This window comes from Oncorhynchus nerka, linkage group LG6 (assembly GCF_034236695.1).
Source record: "Oncorhynchus nerka isolate Pitt River linkage group LG6, Oner_Uvic_2.0, whole genome shotgun sequence".
Taxonomy (NCBI): Eukaryota; Metazoa; Chordata; class Actinopteri; order Salmoniformes; family Salmonidae; genus Oncorhynchus; species Oncorhynchus nerka.
In genome coordinates, this window is record NC_088401.1 from 1,812,242 (window position 1) to 1,835,005 (window position 22,764).

At 41.4% G+C, this 22,764-nt stretch overlaps 1 protein-coding gene across 4 annotated transcripts in view; it reads right to left on the minus strand.

Annotated features, from left to right (window-relative positions):
- Positions 1 to 22,764, minus strand: part of LOC115123702 (tetratricopeptide repeat protein 21B-like) — a 147,804-nt gene that overhangs the window by 20,390 nt on the left and 104,650 nt on the right. For all 4 annotated transcript variants that reach the window (XM_065019213.1, XM_065019211.1, XM_065019212.1 and 1 more), the window contains 2 exons: positions 13,558 to 13,639; positions 12,651 to 12,801 (listed from right to left, as the gene is read on the minus strand). In XM_065019213.1, the coding sequence (XP_064875285.1) occupies positions 12,651 to 12,801; positions 13,558 to 13,639 (233 nt within the window). The remainder of the gene's footprint in view (positions 1 to 12,650; positions 12,802 to 13,557; positions 13,640 to 22,764) is intronic.

Here is a 22,764-nt window from a genome sequence, read left to right on the forward strand (position 1 = left end):
AATATACAGCTAGAGACTAGACACTTAATATATAGATAGAGACTAGACACTTAATATACAGCTAGAGACTAGACACTTAATATACAGCTAGTTTTATACAGCTAGAGACTAGACACTTACTATACAGCTAGTTCTATACAGCTCGAGACTAGACACTTAATATACAGCTAGAGACTAGACACTTACTATACAGCTAGAGACTAGACACTTACTATACAGCTAGAGACCAGACACTTAATATACAGCTAGTTTTATAAAGCTAGAGACTAGACACTTAATATACAGCTAGTTCTATACAGCTAGAGACTAGACACACTTACATATACAGCTAGAGACTAGACACACAGCTAGTAATATACAGCTAGAGACTAGACACTTAATATACAGCTAGAGACTAGACACTTAATATATAGATAGAGACTAGACACTTACTATACAGCTAGTTCTATACAGCTAGAGACTAGACACTATACAGAGACTAGACACTTACTATACAGCTAGAGACTAGACACTTAATATATAGATAGAGACTAGACAGCTAGAGACTAGACACTTAATATACAGCTAGAGACTAGACACTTAATATACAGCTAGAGACTAGACACTTAATATATAGCTAGAGACTAGACACTTCTATACAGCTAGAGACTAGACACTTAATATACAGCTAGTTCTATACAGAGAGACTAGACACTTAATATACAGCTAGAGACTAGACACTTCTATACAGCTAGAGACTAGACACTTAATATACAGCTAGAGACTAGACACTTAATATATAGATAGAGACTAGACACTTAATATACAGCTAGTTCTATACAGCTAGAGACTAGACACTTAATATACAGCTAGAGACTAGACACTTACTATACAGCTAGTTCTATACAGCTAGAGACTAGACACTTAATATACAGCTAGAGACTAGACACTTAATATACAGCTAGAGACTAGTTCTATACAGCTAGAGACTAGACACTTAATATACAGCTAGAGACTAGACACTAGACACTTAATAGACACTTAATATACAGCTAGAGACTAGACACTTAATATACAGCTAGAGACTAGACACTTAATATACAGCTAGAGACTAGACACTTACTATACAGCTAGAGACTAGACACTTACTATACAGCTAGAGACTAGACACTTAATATACAGCTAGAGACTAGACACTTAATATACAGCTAGAGACTAGACACTTAATATACAGCTAGAGACTAGACACTTAATATATAGAGACAGCTAGAGACTAGACACACTAAACAGCTAGTTCTATACAGCTAGAGACTAGACACTTAATATATATACAGCTAGTTCTATACAGCTAGAGACTAGACACTTAAATATACAGCTAGAGACTAGACACTTAATATACAGCTAGTTCTATACAGCTAGAGACTAGACACTTAATATACAGCTAGTTTTATACAGCTAGAGACTAGACACTTAATATACAGCTAGAGACTAGTACAGCTAGTTCTATACAGCTAGAGACTAGACACTTATATATACAGCTATATACAGCTAGAGACTAGACACTTAATATACAGCTAGAGACTAGACACTTAATATACAGCTAGAGACTAGACACTTAATATACAGATAGAGACTAGACACTTAATATACAGCTAGTTCTATACAGCTAGAGACTAGACACTTAATATACAGCTAGAGACTAGACACTTAATATACAGCTAGAGACTAGACACTTAATATACAGCTAGAGACTAGACACTTAATATACAGCTAGTTATATACAGCTAGAGACTAGACACTTACTATACATACAGCTAGAGACTAGACACTAGATAATATACAGCTAGAGACTAGACACTCACTAAACAGCTATATACAGCTAGAGACTAGACACTTAATATACAGCTAGAGACTAGACACTTAATATAGAGACTAGACACTTACAGTTTTATACAGCTAGAGACTAGACACTTAATATACAGATAGAGACTAGACACTTAATATACAGCTAGAGACTAGACACTTAATATATAGCTAGAGACTAGACACTTAATATACAGCTAGAGACTAGACACTTAATATAATATACAGCTAGACAGCTAGAGACTAGACACTTAATATACAGCTAGTAGACACTTAATATACAGCTAGAGACTAGACACTTAATATACAGCTAGAGACTAGACACTTAATATACAGCTAGAGACTAGTTAATATACAGCTAGAGACTAGACACTTAATATACAGCTAGTTTTATACAGCTAGAGACTAGACACTTAATATACAGCTAGTTCTATAGACACAGCTAAGACAGACACTTCTATACAGCTAGAGACTAGACACTCACTAGTTTTATAAAACAGCTAGTTCTATACAGCTAGAGACTAGACACTTAATATACAGCTAGAGACTAGACACTTAATATATAGATAGAGACTAGACACTCACTATACAGCCAGTGCTAGAGACTAGACACTCACTAAACAGCTAGTTCTATACAGCTAGAGACTAGACACTTAATATACAGCTAGAGACTAGACACTTAATATATAGATAGAGACTAGACACTTACTATACAGCTAGTTCTATACAGATAGAGACTAGACACTTAATATACAGCTAGAGACTAGACACTTAATATATAGATAGAGACTAGACACTTAATATACAGCTAGAGACTAGACACTTAATATACAGCTAGAGACTAGACACTTACTATATAGATAGAGACTAGACAATTACTATACAGCTAGTTCTATACAGCTAGAGACTAGACACTCACTAAACAGATAGAGACTAGACACTTAATATATAGATAGAGACTAGACACTTACTATACAGCTAGTTCTATACAGCTAGAGACTAGACACTTAATATACAGCTAGTTCTATACAGCTAGAGACTAGACACTTAATATACAGCTAGTTCTATACAGCTAGAGACTAGACACTTAATATACAGCTAGAGACTAGACACTTAATATACAGCTAGAGACTAGACACTTACTATACAGCTAGAGACTAGACACTTAATATATAGATAGAGACTACACACTCACTATACAACTAGTTCTATACAGCTAGAGACTAGACACTTAATATACAGCTAGAGACTAGACACTTAATATACAGCTAGAGACTAGACACTTACTATACAGCTAGAGACTAGACACTTAATATACAGCTAGTTCTATACAGCTAGAGACTAGACACTTACTATACAGCTAGAGACTAGACACTTAATATATAGATAGAGACTAGACACTCACTATACAGCTAGAGACTAGACACTTAATATACAGCTAGAGACTAGACACTTACTATACAGCTAGAGACTAGACACTTACTATACAGCTAGTTCTATACAGCTAGAGACTAGACACTTAATATACAGCTAGTTCTATACAGCTAGAGACTAGACACTTAATATACAGCTAGTTCTATACAGCTAGAGACTAGACACTTAATATACAGCTAGTTCTATACAGCTAGAGACTAGACACTTAATATACAGCTCGAGACTAGACACTTAATATACAGCTAGAGACTAGACACTTAATATACAGCTAGTTCTATACAGCTAGAGACTAGACACTTAATATACAGCTAGTTCTATACAGCTAGAGACTATACACTTAATATACAGCTCGAGACTAGACACTTAATATACAGCTAGAGACTAGACACTTAATATACAGCTAGTTCTATACAGCTAGAGACTAGACACTTAATATACAGCTAGTTCTATACAGCTAGAGACTAGACACTTAATATACAGCTAGAGACTAGACACTTAATATACAGCTAGAGACTAGACACTTAATATACAGCTAGAGACTAGACACTCACTATACAGCTAGAGACTAGACACTCACTAAACAGCTAGTTTTATACAGCTAGAGACTAGACACTTAATATACAGCTAGAGACTAGACACTTAATATATAGATAGAGACTAGACACTTACTATACAGCTAGTTCTATGCAGCTAGAGACTAGACACTTAATATACAGCTAGAGACTAGACACTTAATATACAGCTAGAGACTAGACACTTAATATATAGATAGAGACTAGACACTTAATATACAGCTAGTTCTATACAGCTAGAGACTAGACACTTAATATACAGCTAGTTTTATAAAGCTAGAGACTAGACACTTAATATACAGCTAGTTTTATACAGCTAGAGACTAGACACTTAATATACAGCTAGAGACTAGACACTTAATATACAGCTAGAGACTAGACACTTAATATACAGCTAGAGACTAGACACTTAATATACAGCTAGAGACTAGACACTTAATATATAGATAGAGACTAGACACTTAATATACAGCTAGTTCTATACAGCTAGAGACTAGACACTTAATATACAGCTAGAGACTAGACACTTAATATACAGCTAGTTTTATAAAGCTAGAGACTAGACACTTAATATACAGCTAGTTTTATACAGCTAGAGACTAGACACTTAATATACAGCTAGAGACTAGACACTTAATATACAGCTAGAGACTAGACACTTAATATACAGCTAGAGACTAGACACTTACTATACAGCTAGAGACTAGACACTTAATATATAGATAGAGACTAGACACTCACTATACAGCTAGAGACTAGACACTTAATATACAGCTAGTTCTATACAGCTAGAGACTAGACACTTAATATACAGCTAGAGACTAGACACTTAATATATAGATAGAGACTAGACACTTAATATACAGCTAGTTCTATACAGCTAGAGACTAGACACTTAATATACAGCTAGAGACTAGACACTTAATATACAGCTAGTTCTATACAGCTAGAGACTAGACACTTAATATACAGCTAGAGACTAGACACTTAATATACAGCTAGAGACTAGACACTTAATATACAGCTAGAGACTAGACACTTAATATACAGCTAGTTCTATACAGCTAGAGACTAGACAATATACTAGTTTTTATACAGCTAGAGACTACATACAGCCAGAGACTAGACACTTAATATACAGCTAGAGACTAGACACTTAATATACAGCTAGACTAGACACCTTAATATACACTAGAGACTAGACACTTAATATACAGCTAGAGACTAGACACTTAATATACAGCTAGAGACTAGACACTTAATATACAGCTAGAGACTAGACACTTACTATACAGCTAGAGACTAGACACTTAATATACAGCTAGAGACTAGACACTTAATATACAGCTAGAGACTAGACACTTAATATACAGCTAGAGACTAGACACTTAATATACAGCTAGAGACTAGACACTTACTATACAGCTAGAGACTAGACACTTAATATACAGCTAGAGACTAGACACTTAACTATACAGCTAGTTCTATACAGCTAGAGACTAGACACTTAATATACAGCTAGAGACTAGACACTTAATATACAGCTAGTTCTATACAGCTAGAGACTAGACACTTAATATACAGCTAGAGACTAGACACTTACTATACAGCTAGAGACTAGACACTTAATATACAGCTAGTTCTATACAGCTAGAGACTAGACACTTACTATACAGCTAGAGACTAGACACTTAATATACAGCTAGTTCTATACAGCTAGAGACTAGACACTTAATATATAGATAGAGACTAGACACTTACTATACAGCTAGAGACTAGACACTTAATATACAGCTAGAGACTAGACACTTAATATACAGCTAGAGACTAGACACTTAATATATAGATAGAGACTAGACACTTACTATACAGCTAGAGACTAGACACTTAATATACAGCTAGTTCTATACAGCTAGAGACTAGACACTTACTATACAGCTAGTTCTATACAGCTAGAGACTAGACACTTAATATACAGCTAGAGACTAGACACTTAATATATAGATAGAGACTAGACACTTACTATACAGCTAGTTCTATACAGCTAGAGACTAGACACTCACTAAACAGCTAGTTCTATACAGCTAGAGACTAGACACTTAATATACAGCTAGAGACTAGACACTTAATATATAGATAGAGACTAGACACTTACTATACAGCTAGTTCTATACAGATAGAGACTAGACACTTAATATACAGCTAGAGACTAGACACTTAATATATAGATAGAGACTAGACACTTAATATACAGCTAGAGACTAGACACTTAATATACAGCTAGAGACTAGACACTTACTATATAGATAGAGACTAGACAATTACTATACAGCTAGTTCTATACAGCTAGAGACTAGACACTCACTAAACAGATAGAGACTAGACACTTAATATATAGATAGAGACTAGACACTTACTATACAGCTAGTTCTATACAGCTAGAGACTAGACACTTAATATACAGCTAGTTCTATACAGCTAGAGACTAGACACTTAATATACAGCTAGTTCTATACAGCTAGAGACTAGACACTTAATATACAGCTAGAGACTAGACACTTAATATACAGCTAGAGACTAGACACTTACTATACAGCTAGAGACTAGACACTTAATATATAGATAGAGACTAGACACTCACTATACAACTAGTTCTATACAGCTAGAGACTAGACACTTAATATACAGCTAGAGACTAGACACTTAATATACAGCTAGAGACTAGACACTTACTATACAGCTAGAGACTAGACACTTAATATACAGCTAGTTCTATACAGCTAGAGACTAGACACTTACTATACAGCTAGAGACTAGACACTTAATATATAGATAGAGACTAGACACTCACTATACAGCTAGAGACTAGACACTTAATATACAGCTAGAGACTAGACACTTACTATACAGCTAGAGACTAGACACTTACTATACAGCTAGTTCTATACAGCTAGAGACTAGACACTTAATATACAGCTAGTTCTATACAGCTAGAGACTAGACACTTAATATACAGCTAGTTCTATACAGCTAGAGACTAGACACTTAATATACAGCTAGTTCTATACAGCTAGAGACTAGACACTTAATATACAGCTAGAGACTAGACACTTAATATACAGCTAGAGACTAGACACTTAATATACAGCTAGTTCTATACAGCTAGAGACTAGACACTTAATATACAGCTAGTTCTATACAGCTAGAGACTAGACACTTAATATACAGCTAGAGACTAGACACTTAATACATAGAGACAGCTAGAGACTAGACACTACAGCTAGACACTTACAGCTAGTTCTATACAGCTAGAGACTAGACACTTAATATACAGCTAGTTCTATACAGCTAGAGACTAGACACTTAATATACAGCTAGAGACTAGACACTTAATATACAGCTAGAGACTAGACACTTAATATATAGATAGAGACTAGACACTCACTATACAGCTAGAGACTAGACACTCACTAAACAGCTAGTTCTATACAGCTAGAGACTAGACACTTAATATACAGCTAGAGACTAGACACTTAATATATAGATAGAGACTAGACACTTACTATACAGCTAGTTCTATACAGCTAGAGACTAGACACTCACTAAACAGCTAGTTTTATACAGCTAGAGACTAGACACTTAATACAGCTAGAGACAGCTAGAGACTAGACACTTAATATACAGCTAGATAGAGACTAGACACTTACTATACAGCAGCTAGACTAGACTAGCTGCAGCAGAGACTAGACACTAGTTCTATACAGCTAGAGACTAGACACTATACAGCTAGAGACTAGACAATATACAGCTAGAGACTAGACACTTTAATATATAGATAGAGACTAGACACTTAATATACAGCTAGTTCTATACAGCTAGAGACTAGACACTTAATATACAGCTAGTTTTATAAAGCTAGAGACTAGACACTTAATATACAGCTAGTTTTATACAGCTAGAGACTAGACACTTAATATACAGCTAGAGACTAGACACTTAATATACAGCTAGAGACTAGACACTTAATATACAGCTAGAGACTAGACACTTAATATACAGCTAGAGACTAGACACTTAATATATAGATAGAGACTAGACACTTAATATACAGCTAGTTCTATACAGCTAGAGACTAGACACTTAATATACAGCTAGAGACTAGACACTTAATATACAGCTAGTTTTATACAGCTAGAGACTAGACACTTAATATACAGCTAGTTCTATACAGCTAGAGACTAGACACTTAATATACAGCTAGAGACTAGACACTTAATATACAGCTAGAGACTAGACACTTACTATACAGCTAGAGACTAGACACTTACTATACAGCTAGAGACTAGACACTTACTATATATAGATAGACTTACTATACACTCACTATACAGCTAGAGACTAGACACTTAATATACAGCTAGTTCTATACAGCTAGAGACTAGACACTTAATATACAGCTAGAGACTAGACACTTAATATATAGATAGAGACTAGACACTTAATATACAGCTAGTTCTATACAGCTAGAGACTAGACACTTAATATACAGCTAGAGACTAGACACTTAATATACAGCTAGTTCTATACAGCTAGAGACTAGACACTTAATATACAGCTAGAGACTAGACACTTAATATACAGCTAGAGACTAGACACTTACTAAACAGCTAGAGACTAGACACTTAATATACAGCTAGTTCTATACAGCTAGAGACTAGACACTTAATATACAGCTAGAGACTAGACACTTAATATACAGCTAGTTCTATACAGCTAGAGACTAGACACTTAATATACAGCTAGAGACTAGACACTTAATATACAGCTAGAGACTAGACACTTAATATACAGCTAGAGACTAGACACTTAATATACAGCTAGAGACTTTACTATACAGCTATATACAGCTAGAGACTAGACACTTACTATACAGCTAGAGACTAGACACTTACTATACAGCTAGAGACCAGACACTTAATATACAGCTAGAGACTAGACACTTAATATATAGATAGAGACTAGACACTTAATATACAGCTAGAGACTAGACACTTACTATACAGCTAGAGACTAGACACTTAATATACAGCTAGAGACTAGACACTTAATATACAGCTAGTTCTATACAGCTAGAGACTAGACACTTAATATACAGCTAGAGACTAGACACTTAATATACAGCTAGAGACAGACACTAGCTAGAGACTATACAGCTAGAGACTAGACACTCACTATACAGCTAGAGACTAGACACTTACTATACAGCTAGAGACTAGACACTTAATATACAGCTAGTTCTATACAGCTAGAGACTAGACACTTACTATACAGCTAGAGACTAGACACTTAATATACAGCTAGTTCTATACAGCTAGAGACTAGACACTTAATATATAGATAGAGACTAGACACTTACTATACAGCTAGAGACTAGACACTTAATATACAGCTAGTTCTATACAGCTAGAGACTAGACACTTAATATATAGATAGAGACTAGACAGTAGTTATACAGCTAGAGACTAGACACTAGTAAGACACTTCTATACAGCAGCTAGTTACAGCTAGTTCTATACAGCTAGAGACTAGACACTTACTATACAGCTAGTTCTATACAGCTAGAGACTAGACACTTAATATATAGATAGAGACTAGACACTTACTATACAGCTAGAGACTAGACACTTAATATACAGCTAGTTCTATACAGCTAGAGACTAGACACTTAATATACAGCTAGTTTTATAAAGCTAGAGACTAGACACTTAATATACAGCTAGAGACTAGACACTTAATATACAGCTAGTTTTATAAAGCTAGAGACTAGACACTAGTAATATACAGCTAGTTCTATACAGCTAGAGACTAGACAGTAGTAAGGTCTATACAGCTAGAGACTAGACACTCACCAGTATAAGTTCTATACAGCTAGAGACTAGACACTCACCAGTATATACAGTAGTAGAGACTAGACACACCAGTTAAATATACAGCTAGACACTACCAGTAGTAAATATACAGAGTTGACTAGACACTTAATATACAGCTAGAGACTAGACACTTAATATATAGATAGAGACTAGACACTTAATATACAGCTAGAGACTAGACACTTAATATACAGCTAGAGACTAGACACTTACTATACAGCTGGTTCTATACAGATAGAGACTAGACACTTAATATACAGCTAGTTCTATACAGCTAGAGACTAGACACTCACTAAACAGATAGAGACTAGACACTTAATATATAGATAGAGACTAGACACTTAATATACAGCTAGTTCTATACAGCTAGAGACTAGACACTTAATATATAGATAGAGACTAGACACTTACTATACAGCTAGTTCTATGCAGCTCGAGACTAGATATTCCCTACACAGATAGAGACTAGATATTCCCTACACAGATAGAATGAAAAGTAGAAGAGAGAAAAGTCATCTGTGTCATATTCCTCTTCCTAAAAAAATATATTTTTTTTTCTTACAACTTTTGGATATAAGACTCTCACCAGTAGTAAAGGTCTTTACAGTAGTTGTTGTATTAGACACTCACCAGTAGTAAAGGTCTTTACAGTAGTAGTTGTAATAGACACTCACCAGTAGTAAAGGTCTTTACAGTTGTTGTATTAGACACTCACCAGTAGTAAAGGTCTTTACAGTAGTAGTTGTAATAGACACTCACCAGTAGTAAAGGCCTTTACAGTAGTTGTATAAGACGCTCACCAGTAGTAAAGGTCTTTACAGTAGTTGTTGTATTAGACACTCACCAGTAGTAAAGGTCTTTACAGTAGTTGTTGTAATAGACACTCACCAGTAGTAAAGGCCTTTACAGTTGTTGTAATAGACACTCACCAGTAGTAAAGGTCTTTACAGTAGTTGTTGTAATAGACACTCACCAGTAGTAAAGGTCTTTACAGTAGTTGTTGTATTAGACACTCACCAGTAGTAAAGGTCTTTACAGTAGTAGTTGTAATAGACACTCACCAGTAGTAAAGGTCTTTACAGTTGTTGTATTAGACACTCACCAGTAGTAAAGGTCTTTACAGTAGTAGTTGTAATAGACACTCACCAGTAGTAAAGGCCTTTACAGTAGTTGTATAAGACGCTCACCAGTAGTAAAGGTCTTTACAGTAGTTGTTGTATTAGACACTCACCAGTAGTAAAGGTCTTTACAGTAGTTGTTGTATTAGACACTCACCAGTAGTAAAGGTCTTTACAGTAGTTGTTGTAATAGACACTCACCAGTAGTAAAGGCCTTTACAGTAGTTGTTGTATTAGACACTCACCAGTAGTAAAGGCCTTTACAGTAGTTGTTGTAATAGACACTCACCAGTAGTAAAGGTCTTTACAGTAGTTGTTGTATTAGACACTCACCAGTAGTAAAGGTCTTTACAGTAGTTGTTGTAATAGACACTCACCAGTAGTAAAGGTCTTTACAGTAGTTTGTAATAGACACTCACCAGTAGTAAAGGTCTTTACAGTTAGTTGTAATAGACACTCACCAGTAGTAAAGGTCTTTACAGTAGTTGTAATAGACACTCACCAGTAGTAAAGGTCTTTACAGTAGTTGTAATAGACACTCACCAGTAGTAAAGGCCTTTACAGTAGTTGTAATAGACACTCACCAGTAGTAAAGGCCTTTACAGTAGTTGTTGTAATAGACACTCACCAGTAGTAAAGGTCTTTACAGTAGTTGTAATAGACACTCACCAGTAGTAAAGGCCTTTACAGTAGTTGTTGTAATAGACACTCACCAGTAGTAAAGGTCTTTACAGTAGTTGTTGTAATAGACACTCACCAGTAGTAAAGGTCTTTACAGTTGTTGTAATAGACACTCACCAGTAGTAAAGGTCTTTACAGTAGTTGTAATAGACACTCACCAGTAGTAAAGGTCTTTACAGTAGTTGTTGTATTAGACACTCACCAGTAGTAAAGGTCTTTACAGTAGTTGTTGTATTAGACACTCACCAGTAGTAAAGGCCTTTACAGTAGTAGTTGTAATAGACACTCACCAGTAGTAAAGGTCTTTACAGTAGTTGTAATAGACACTCACCAGTAGTAAAGGTCTTTACAGTAGTTGTTGTATTAGACACTCACCAGTAGTAAAGGCCTTTACAGTAGTTGTTGTATTAGACACTCACCAGTAGTAAAGGTCTTTACAGTAGTTGTTGTAATAGACACTCACCAGTAGTAAAGGCCTTTACAGTAGTTGTTGTATTAGACACTCACCAGTAGTAAAGGTCTTTACAGTAGTTGTTGTAATAGACACTCACCAGTAGTAAAGGTCTTTACAGTAGTTGTTGTATTAGACACTCACCAGTAGTAAAGGTCTTTACAGTAGTTGTTGTATTAGACACTCACCAGTAGTAAAGGTCTTTACAGTTGTTGTAATAGACACTCACCAGTAGTAAAGGCCTTTACAGTAGTTGTTGTATTAGACACTCACCAGTAGTAAAGGTCTTTACAGTAGTAGTTGTAATAGACACTCACCAGTAGTAAAGGTCTTTACAGTAGTTGTTGTAATAGACACTCACCAGTAGTAAAGGTCTTTACAGTAGTAGTTGTAATAGACACTCACCAGTAGTAAAGGCCTTTACAGTAGTTGTTGTATTAGACACTCACCAGTAGTAAAGGTCTTTACAGTTGTTGTATTAGACACCCACCAGTAGTAAAGGTCTTTACAGTAGTTGTTGTAATAGACACTCACCAGTAGTAAAGGTCTTTACAGTAGTTGTTGTATTAGACACTCACCAGTAGTAAAGGCCTTTACAGTAGTTGTTGTATTAGACACTCACCAGTAGTAAAGGCCTTTACAGTAGTTGTATCCAGGCTCAGTGGTAGCTCCGTGGTTGTGGTGCTCACAGGCTTGAAACAGAGCCAGGGCGTCATCCAGTCTGGCTGACCATCTCAGCACCTGGATGCACTTAGCCAGGAACACGTAGTTATCTATGGGACAGTAACAACACCATTACACAGCAGTATACAATATATGCTGCTATACACTGAATTCAACGTCTAGATCCCTCAACTCTGGAACAGGACGCAAAGGGGCCTGATTTAGACCTGGGACACCTGGTGGGTGATTCCTCTCTAATCGGGGCCTGATTTAGACCTGGGACACCAGGTGGGTGATTCCCCTCTCATCAGGGCCTGATTTAGACCTGGGACACCAGGTGGGTGATTCCCCTCTCATCAGGGCCTGATTTAGACCTGGGACACCAGGTGGGTGATTCCCCTCTCATCAGGGCCTGATTTAGACCTGGGACACCAGGTGGGTGATTCCTCTCTCATCAGGGCCTGATTTAGACCTGGGCCACCAGGTGGGTGATTCCCCTCTAATCAGGGACTGATTTAGACCTGGGACACCAGGTGGGTTATTCCTCTCTAATCAGGGACTGATTTAGACCTGGGACACCAGGTGGGTTATTCCTCTCTAATCAGGGACTGATTTAGACCTGGGACACCAGATGGGTGATTCCTCTCTAATCAGGCCTGATTTAGACCTGGGACACCAGGTGGGTGCAAATAATTATCAGGTAGAACAGAAAACCAGCTGTAATCTGGACCTCGTAGGGTCAGATTTGAATACCCCTGGGTACATGGGTAAGATACCCAGACAGAATCAAAATAAAGTCAAAATAAACACGAGACCCAGTAACAGTAGTCTGTTTAAAATATAACATGTTCCTGGGCATCATGTACCTGGGCATCTGTCCATCAGTCCAAGGAATATCTCCACAGACTCATCAAACTTCTCCTCCTTCAACTTGATATCTCCGTACACCTTCAGGCAGACACAGGAACATGATGCTTATGTCAACCTTCCCAGTGTACTCTAGCACGTATAATGTACAAAGAGGAGAGAGGACTAAACCATTGTGGCCTCTGGGGGATGTTAAAAAGAGGAGAGAGGACTAAACCATTATGGCTTGTGGGGGATGTTATTTCGAGGAGAGGACTAAACCATTGTGGCGTCAGGGGGGTGTTATATAGAGGAGAGAGGACTAAACCATTATGGCCTGTGGGGGATGTTATATCGAGGAGAGAGGACTAAACCATTGCGGCGTCAGGGGGGTGTTAAATAGAGGAGAGAGGACTAAACCATTATGGTCTATGGGGGATGTTATATAGAGGAGAGAGGACTAAACCATTGTGGCATCAGGGGGGTGTTATATAGAGGAGAGAGGACTAAACCATTGTGGCATCAGGGGGGTGTTATATAGAGGAGAGAGGACTAAACCATTGTGGCATCAGGGGGGTGTTATATAGAGGAGAGAGGACTAAACCATTGTGGCATCAGGGGGGTGTTATATAGAGGAGAGAGGACTAAACCATTATGGCCTGTGGGGAATGTTATACAGAGGAGAGAGGACTAAACCATTGTGGCGTCAGGGGGGTGTTATATAGAGGAGAGACTGGACTAAACCATTGATCCTGGCAATCAGCCTTGTTGTTGAGTGTCTGATAATCTACTGTTTATAGGAGAGAGGACTAAACCATTGTGGCATCAGGGGTGTTATATCCACTGGAGATCTCCAGGACTAAACCATTGTGGCATCACTGGGGGTGTTATATATCTCCACTGGAGACCTCCAGGACTAAACCATTACTGGGCCTGTGGTAATCCACTGGTATATCTCCACTGGTAGAGACTGGACTAAACCATTGTGGCGTCAGGGGGTGTCCATATAGAGGTAGATCTCCACTGGTAGATCTCCACTGGTAGATCTTTATATTTCCCACTTGGATCCTGTTTCAGTAATAATGCAATCAGGCCTTGTTGTTGAGTGTCTGATAATCTACTGTTTATATAAGAGTGGATAAAACACGCTAATAACGTCCTCTGAGTACATCAAAAAAAAATTGGTAGACCTCCACTGGTATATCTCCACTGGTAGATCTCCACTGGTAGACCTCCACTGGTAGACCTCCACTGTTAGATCTCCACTGGTATATCTCCACTGGTATATCTCCACTGGTAGACCTCCACTGGTAGACCTCCACTGGTAGACATCCACTGGTATATCTCCACTGGTATATCTCCACTGGTAGACCTCCACTGGTATATCTCCACTGGTATATCTCCACTGGTAGACCTCCACTGGTAGACCTCCACTGGTAGACCTCCACTGGTAGACATCCACTGGTATATCTCCACTGGTAGACCTCCACTGGTAGACCTCCACTGGTAGACCTCCACTGGTAGACCTCCACTGGTAGATCTCCACTGGTAGACATCCACTGGTATATCTCCACTGGTAGATCTCCACTGGTAGACCTCCACTGGTATATCTCCACTGGTAGACCTCCACTGGTAGACCTCCACTGGTAGACATCCACTGGTATATCTCCACTGGTATATCTCCACTGGTAGACCTCCACTGGTATATCTCCACTGGTATATCTCCACTGGTAGACCTCCACTGGTAGACCTCCACTGGTAGACCTCCACTGGTAGACCTCCACTGGTATATCTCCACTGGTAGATCTCCACTGGTAGACCTCCACTGGTAGATCTCCACTGGTAGATCCCCACTGGTATATCTCCACTGGTAGACCTCAACTGGTATATCTCCACTGGTAGACCTCCACTGGTATATCTCCACTGGTAGACATCCAGTGGTATATCGCCACTGGTATATTTCCACTGGTAGACCTCCACTGGTAGACCTCCACTGGTATATCTCCACTGGTAGACCTTCACTGGTAGACCTCCACTGGTATATTTCCACTGGTAGACCTCCACTGGTATATCTCCACTGGTAGACCTCCACTGGTAGACCTCCACTGGTAGATCTCCACTGGTAGACCTCCACTGGCAGACCTCCACTGGTATATCTCCACTGGTAGACCTCCACTGGTAAATCTCCACTGGTATATCTCCACTGGTAGACCTCCACTGGTAGACCTCCACTGGTATATCTCCACTGGTATACCTCCACTGGTATATCTCCACTGGTAGACCTCCACTGGTAGACCTCCACTGGTATACATCCACTGGTAGACCTCCACTGGTATATCTCCACTGGTAGATCTCCACTGGTAGACCTCCACTGGTATACCTCCACTGGTATATCTCCACTGGTAGACCTCCAATGGTAGACCCCCACTGGTATATCTCCACTGGTAGACCTCCACTGGTAGATCTCCACTGGTAGACCTCCACTGGTAGACCTCCACTGGTATATCTCCACTGGTAGACCTCCACTGGTAGACCTCCACTGGTAGATCTCCACTGGTAGAACTCCCCTTATATATCTCCACTGGTAGACCTCCACTGGTAGACCTCCACTGGTAGACCTCCACTTTTAGATCTCCACTGGTATATCTCCACTGGTAGACCTCCACTGGTAGATCTCCACTGGTAGACCTCCACTGTTAGATCTCCACTGGTAGACCTCCACTGGTAGACCTCAACTGGTATATCTCCACTGGTATACTGGTAGACCTCCACTGTTAGACCTCCACTGGTATATCTCCACTGGTATATCTCCACTGGTAGATCTCCACTGTTAGACCTCCACTGGTAGATCTCCACTGGTAGACCTCCACTGGTAGACCTCCACTGGTATATCTCCACTGGTATATCTCCACTGTTAGACCTCCACTGGTAGATCTCCACTGGTAGACCTCCACTGGTATATATCCACTGGTAGACCTCCACTGGTATATATCCACTGGTAGATCTCCACTGGTAGATCTCCACTGGTAGACCTCCACTGGTATATATCCACTGGTATATCTCCACTGGTAGACCTCCACTGGTATATCTCCACTGGTATACCTCCACTGGTATATCTCCACTGGTAGATCTCCACTGGTAGACCTCCACTGGTATACATCCACTGGTAGACCTCCACTGGTATATCTCCACTGGTAGATCTCCACTGGTAGACCTCCACTGGTAGACCTCCACTGGTATATCTCCACTGGTATACCTCCACTGGTAGACCTCCACTGGTATATCTCCACTGGTAGACCTCCACTGGTAGATCTCCACTGGTAGACCTCCACTGGTAGACCTCCACTGGTAGATCTCCACTGGTAGATCTCCACTGGTAGACCTCCACTGGTAGATCTCCACTTTTAGATCTCCCTGTATATCTCCACTGGTAGACCTCCACTGGTAGACCTCCACTGGTAGACCTCCACTTTTAGATCTCCACTGGTATATCTCCACTGGTAGACCTCCACTGGTAGATCTCCACTGGTAGACCTCCACTGTTAGATCTCCACTGGTAGACCTCCACTGGTAGACCTCAACTGGTATATTTCCACTGGTATATCTCCACTGGTAGACCTCCACTGGTATATCTCCACTGGTATATCTCCACTGGTAGATCTCCACTGTTAGACCTCCACTGGTAGATCTCCACTGGTAGACCTCCACTGGTAGACCTCCACTGGTATATCTCCACTGGTATATCTCCACTGTTAGACCTCCACTAGTAGATCTCCACTGGTAGATCTCCACTGGTAGACCTCCACTGGTATATATCCACTGGTAGACCTCCACTGGTATATATCCACTGGTAGATCTCCACTGGTAGATCTCCACTGGTAGACCTCCACTGGTAGACCTCCACTGGTATATCTCCACTGGTATATCTCCACTGGTAGACCTCCACTGGTAGATCTCCACTGGTAGATCTCCACTGGTAGATCTCCACTGGTAGACCTCCACTGGTGTATCTCCACTGGTATACCATCCATCCCTGGAGTTTTCCAAGCCTTAAATGTTTTAATTGTATCTAGAAGTTCCTCCTCTGTAATTCACCGGAGTCCTCTGGTAGATCTCCACTGGTATATCTCCACTGGTATATCTCCACTGTTAGATCTCCACTGGTAGATCTCCACTGTTAGACCTCCACTGGTAGACCTCCACTGGTAGACCTCCACTGGTAGACCTCCACTTTTAGATCTCCACTGGTATATCTCCACTGGTAGACCTCCACTGGTATATCTCCACTGGTAGACCTCCACTGGTAGACCTCCACTGGTAGACCTCCACTGGTAGACCTCCACTGGTAGACCTCCACTGGTAGACCTCCACTGGTAGACCTCCACTTTTAGATCTCCACTGGTATATCTCCACTGGTAGACCTCCACTGGTAGATCTCCACTTAGATCTCCACTGGTATATCTCCACTGGTAGACCTCCACTGGTAGATCTCCACTGGTAGACCTCCACTGGTATATCTCCACTGGTAGATCTCCACTGGTAGATCTCCACTGGTAGATCTCCACTGTTAGATCTCCACTGGTAGATCTCCACTGGTATACCATCCATCCCTGGAGTTTTCCCAGCCTTAAGTGTTTTAATTGTATCTAGAAGTTCCTCCACTGTTAGATCTCCACTGGTATATCTCCACTGGTAGATCTCCACTGGTAGATCTCCACTGGTAGACCTCCACTGGTAGACCTCCACTGGTAGACCTCCACTGGTAGATCTCCACTGGTAGACTTCCACTGGTAGACTTCCACTGGTAGACCTCCACTGGTAGACCTCCACTGGTAGACCTCCACTGGTATATCTCCACTGGTAGATCTCCACTGGTAGACCTCCACTGGTAGATCTCCACTGGTAGACCTCCACTGGTAGATCTCCACTGGTAGACCTCCACTGGTATATCTCCACTGGTAGACCTCCACTGGTATATCTCCACTGGTAGATCTCCACTGGTATATCTCCACTGGTAGATCTCCACTGTTAGACCTCCACTGGTAGACCTCCACTGGTAGATCTCCACTGGTATATCTCCACTGGTAGACCTCCACTGGTAGATCTCCACTGGTATATCTCCACTGGTAGACCTCCACTGGTGTATCTCCACTGGTATACCATCCATCCCTGGAGTTTTCCAAGCCTTAAATGTTTTAATTGTATCTAGAAGTTCCTCCTCTGTAATTCACCGGAGTCCTCTGGTAGATCTCCACTGTTAGAACTCCACTGTTAGATCTCCACTGGTAGATCTCCACTGTTAGACCTCCACTGGTAGACCTCCACTGGTAGACCTCCACTGGTAGACCTCCACTTTTAGATCTCCACTGGTATATCTCCACTGGTAGACCTCCACTGGTATATCTCCACTGGTATATCTCCACTGGTAGATCTCCACTGTTAGACCTCCACTGGTAGACCTCCACTGGTAGACCTCCACTTTTAGATCTCCACTGGTATATCTCCACTGGTAGACCTCCACTTTTAGATCTCCACTGGTATATCTCCACTGGTAGACCTCCACTGGTAGATCTCCACTGGTAGACCTCCACTGTTAGATCTCCACTGGTAGATCTCCACTGGTATACCATCCATCCCTGGAGTTTTCCCAGCCTTAAGTGTTTTAATTGTATCTAGAAGTTCCTCCACTGTTAGATCTCCACTGTTAGACCTCCACTGGTAGATCTCCACTAGTAGACCTCCACTGGTAGACCTCCACTGGTATATCTCCACTGGTATATCTCCACTGGTATATCTCCACTGGTAGACCTCCACTGGTAGCTCTCCACTGGTAGATCTCCACTGGTATATATCCACTGGTAGACCTCCACTGGTATACCTCCACTGGTATAACTCCACTGGTATATCTCCACTGGTAGACCTCCACTGGTAGACCTCCACTGGTATATCTTCACTGGTATATCTCCACTGGTATATCTCCACTGGTAGACCTCCACTGGTATATCTCCACTGGTAGATCTCCACTGGTAGACCTCCACTGGTAGACCTCCACTGGTATATATCTCCACTGGTAGACCTCCACTGGTATATCTCCACTGGTAGACCTCCACTGGTAGACCTCCACTGGTAGACCTCCACTGGTATATCTCCACTGGTAGATCTCCACTGGTAGATCTCCACTGGTAGATCTCCACTGGTAGACCTCCACTGGTAGACCTCCACTGGTAGATCTCCACTGTTAGATCTCCACTGGTAGACCTCCACTGGTATATCTCCACTGGTAGACCTCCACTGGTATATCTCCACTGGTAGATCTCCACTGGTAGACCTCCACTGGTAGATCTCCACTGGTAGACCTCCACTGGTAGATCTCCACTGGTAGACCTCCACTGGTAGACCTCCACTGGTATATCTCCACTGGTATATCTCCACTGGTAGACCTCCACTGGTAGATCTCCACTGGTATATCTCCACTGGTAGACCTCCACTGGTAGACCTCCACTGGTATATCTCCACTGGTATAGAAGTTCCACTGGTATATCTCCACTGGTAGACTCCACTGGTAGATCTCCACTGGTAGATCTCCACTGGTAGACCTCCACTGGTAGACCTCCACTGGTGTATCTCCACTGGTATACCATCCATCCCTGGTATTTCCACTGGTAGTTTTACTTGTACCTCCACTGGTAGTATCTCCACTGGTAATTCACCGGCAGACCTCCACTGGTAGATCTCCACTGGTAGACCTCCACTGGTAGAACTCCACTGGTAGATCTCCACTGGTAGACCTCCACTGGTAGACCTCCACTGGTAGACCTCCACTGGTATATCTCCACTGGTAGACCTCCACTGGTAGACCTCCACTGGTATACATCTCCACTGGTAGACCTCCACTGGTAGATCTCCACTGGTAGATCTCCACTGGTAGACCTCCACTGGTTTATCTCCAGCCTCCCACTGGTTTTAATTGTATATCTCCAGAAGTTCCTCCACTGGTAGATCTCCACTGGTATATCTCCACTGGTAGATCTCCACTGGTAGACCTCCACTGGTAGACCTCCACTGGTAGATCTCCACTGGTAGACCTCCACTGGTAGTAGATCTCCACTGGTAGACCTCCACTGGTAGATCTCCACTGGTAGATCTCCACTGGTAGATCTCCACTGGTAGACCTCCACTGGTAGATCTCCACTGGTAGACCTCCACTGGTATATCTCCACTGGTAGATCTCCACTGGTAGACCTCCACTGGTAGATCTCCACTGGTATATCTCCACTGGTAGATCTTTTAGACCTCCACTGGTAGACCTCCACTGGTAGACCTCCACTGGTATATCTCCACTGGTAGACCTCCACTGGTGATCTCCACTGGTATACCATCCATCCCTGGAGTTTTCCAAGCCTTAGATGTTTTACTTGTAGATCCACTGGTAGTTCCTCCACTGTTAGATCTCCAGTGGAGTCCACTGGTAGATCTCCACTGGTAGACCTCCACTGGTATATCTCCACTGGTAGATCTCCACTGGTAGACCTCCACTGGTAGATCTCCACTGGTAGACCTCCACTGGTAGACTCCACTGGTAGACCTCCACTGGTAGATCTCCACTGGTATATCTCCACTGGTAGACCTCCACTGGTATAGATCTCCACTGGTAGATCTCCACTGTTAGATCTCCACTGGTAGACCTCCACTGTTAGATCTCCACTGGTAGACCTCCACTGGTAGACCTCTTAAATGTTTTAATTGTATCTAGAGTTCCTCCTCTGGTTCACTGGTATATCTCCACTGGTAGATCTCCACTGGTAGATCTCCACTGTTAGACCTCCACTGGTAGACCTCCACTGGTAGATCTCCACTGGTATACCATCCATCCCTGGAGTTTTCCCAGCCTTAAATGTTTTAATTGTATCTAGAAGTTCCTCCACTGTTAGATCTCCACTGGTAGATCTCCACTGGTAGATCTCCACTGGTAGATCTCCACTGGTATATCTCCACTGGTAGACCTCCACTGGTAGATCTCCACTGGTAGATCTCCACTGGTAGATCTCCACTGGTAGACCTCCACTGGTAGACCTCCACTGGTAGACCTCCACTGGTAGACCTCCACTTTTAGATCTCCACTGGTATATCTCCACTGGTAGACCTCCACTGGTAGACCTACACTGGTATATCTCCACTGGTATATCTCCACTGGTAGATCTCCACTGGTAGACCTCCACTGGTAGACCTCCACTGGTAGACCTCCACTGGTAGATCTCCACTGGTAGACCTCCACTGGTAGACCTCCACTGGTATATCTCCACTGGTAGACCTCCACTGGTAGACCTCCACTGGTAGATCTCCACTGGTAGACCTCCACTGGTATATCTCCACTGGTAGATCTCCACTGGTAGACCTCCACTGGTATATCTCCACTGGTAGACCTCCACTGGTAGACCTCCACTGGTAGACCTCCACTGGTAGACATCCACTGGTATATCTCCACTGGTATATCTCCACTGGTAGACCTCCACTGGTATATCTCCACTGGTAGATCTCCACTGGTAGATCTCCACTGGTAGATCTCCACTGGTAGACCTCCACTGGTAGATCTCCACTGGTAGACCTCCACTGGTAGATCTCCACTGGTAGACCTCCACTGGTAGATCTCCACTGGTAGACCTCCACTGGTAGATCTCCACTGTTAGATCTCCACTGGTAGACCTCCACTGTTAGATCTCCACTGGTATACCATCCATCCCTGGAGTTTTCCCAGCCTTAAATGTTTTAATTGTATCTAGAAGTTCCTCCTCTGGTATATCTCCACTGGTAGATCTCCACTGGTAGATCTCCACTGTTAGATCTCCACTGGTAGACCTCCACTGGTAGACCTCCACTGGTGTATCTCCACTGGTATACCATCCATCCCTGGAGTTTTCCAAGCCTTAAATGTTTTAATTGTATCTAGAAGTTCCTCCTCTGTATTTCACCGGAGTCCTCTGGTAGATCTCCACTGTTAGATCTCCACTGGTAGATCTCCACTGGTATATCTCCACTGGTATATCTCCACTGGTAGATCTCCACTGGTAGATCTCCACTGGTAGATCTCCACTGGTAGATCTCCACTGGTAGACCTCCACTGGTAGACCTCCACTGGTAGACCTCCACTTTTAGATCTCCACTGGTATATCTCCACTGGTAGACCTCCACTGGTAGACCTCCACTGGTAGACCTACACTGGTATATCT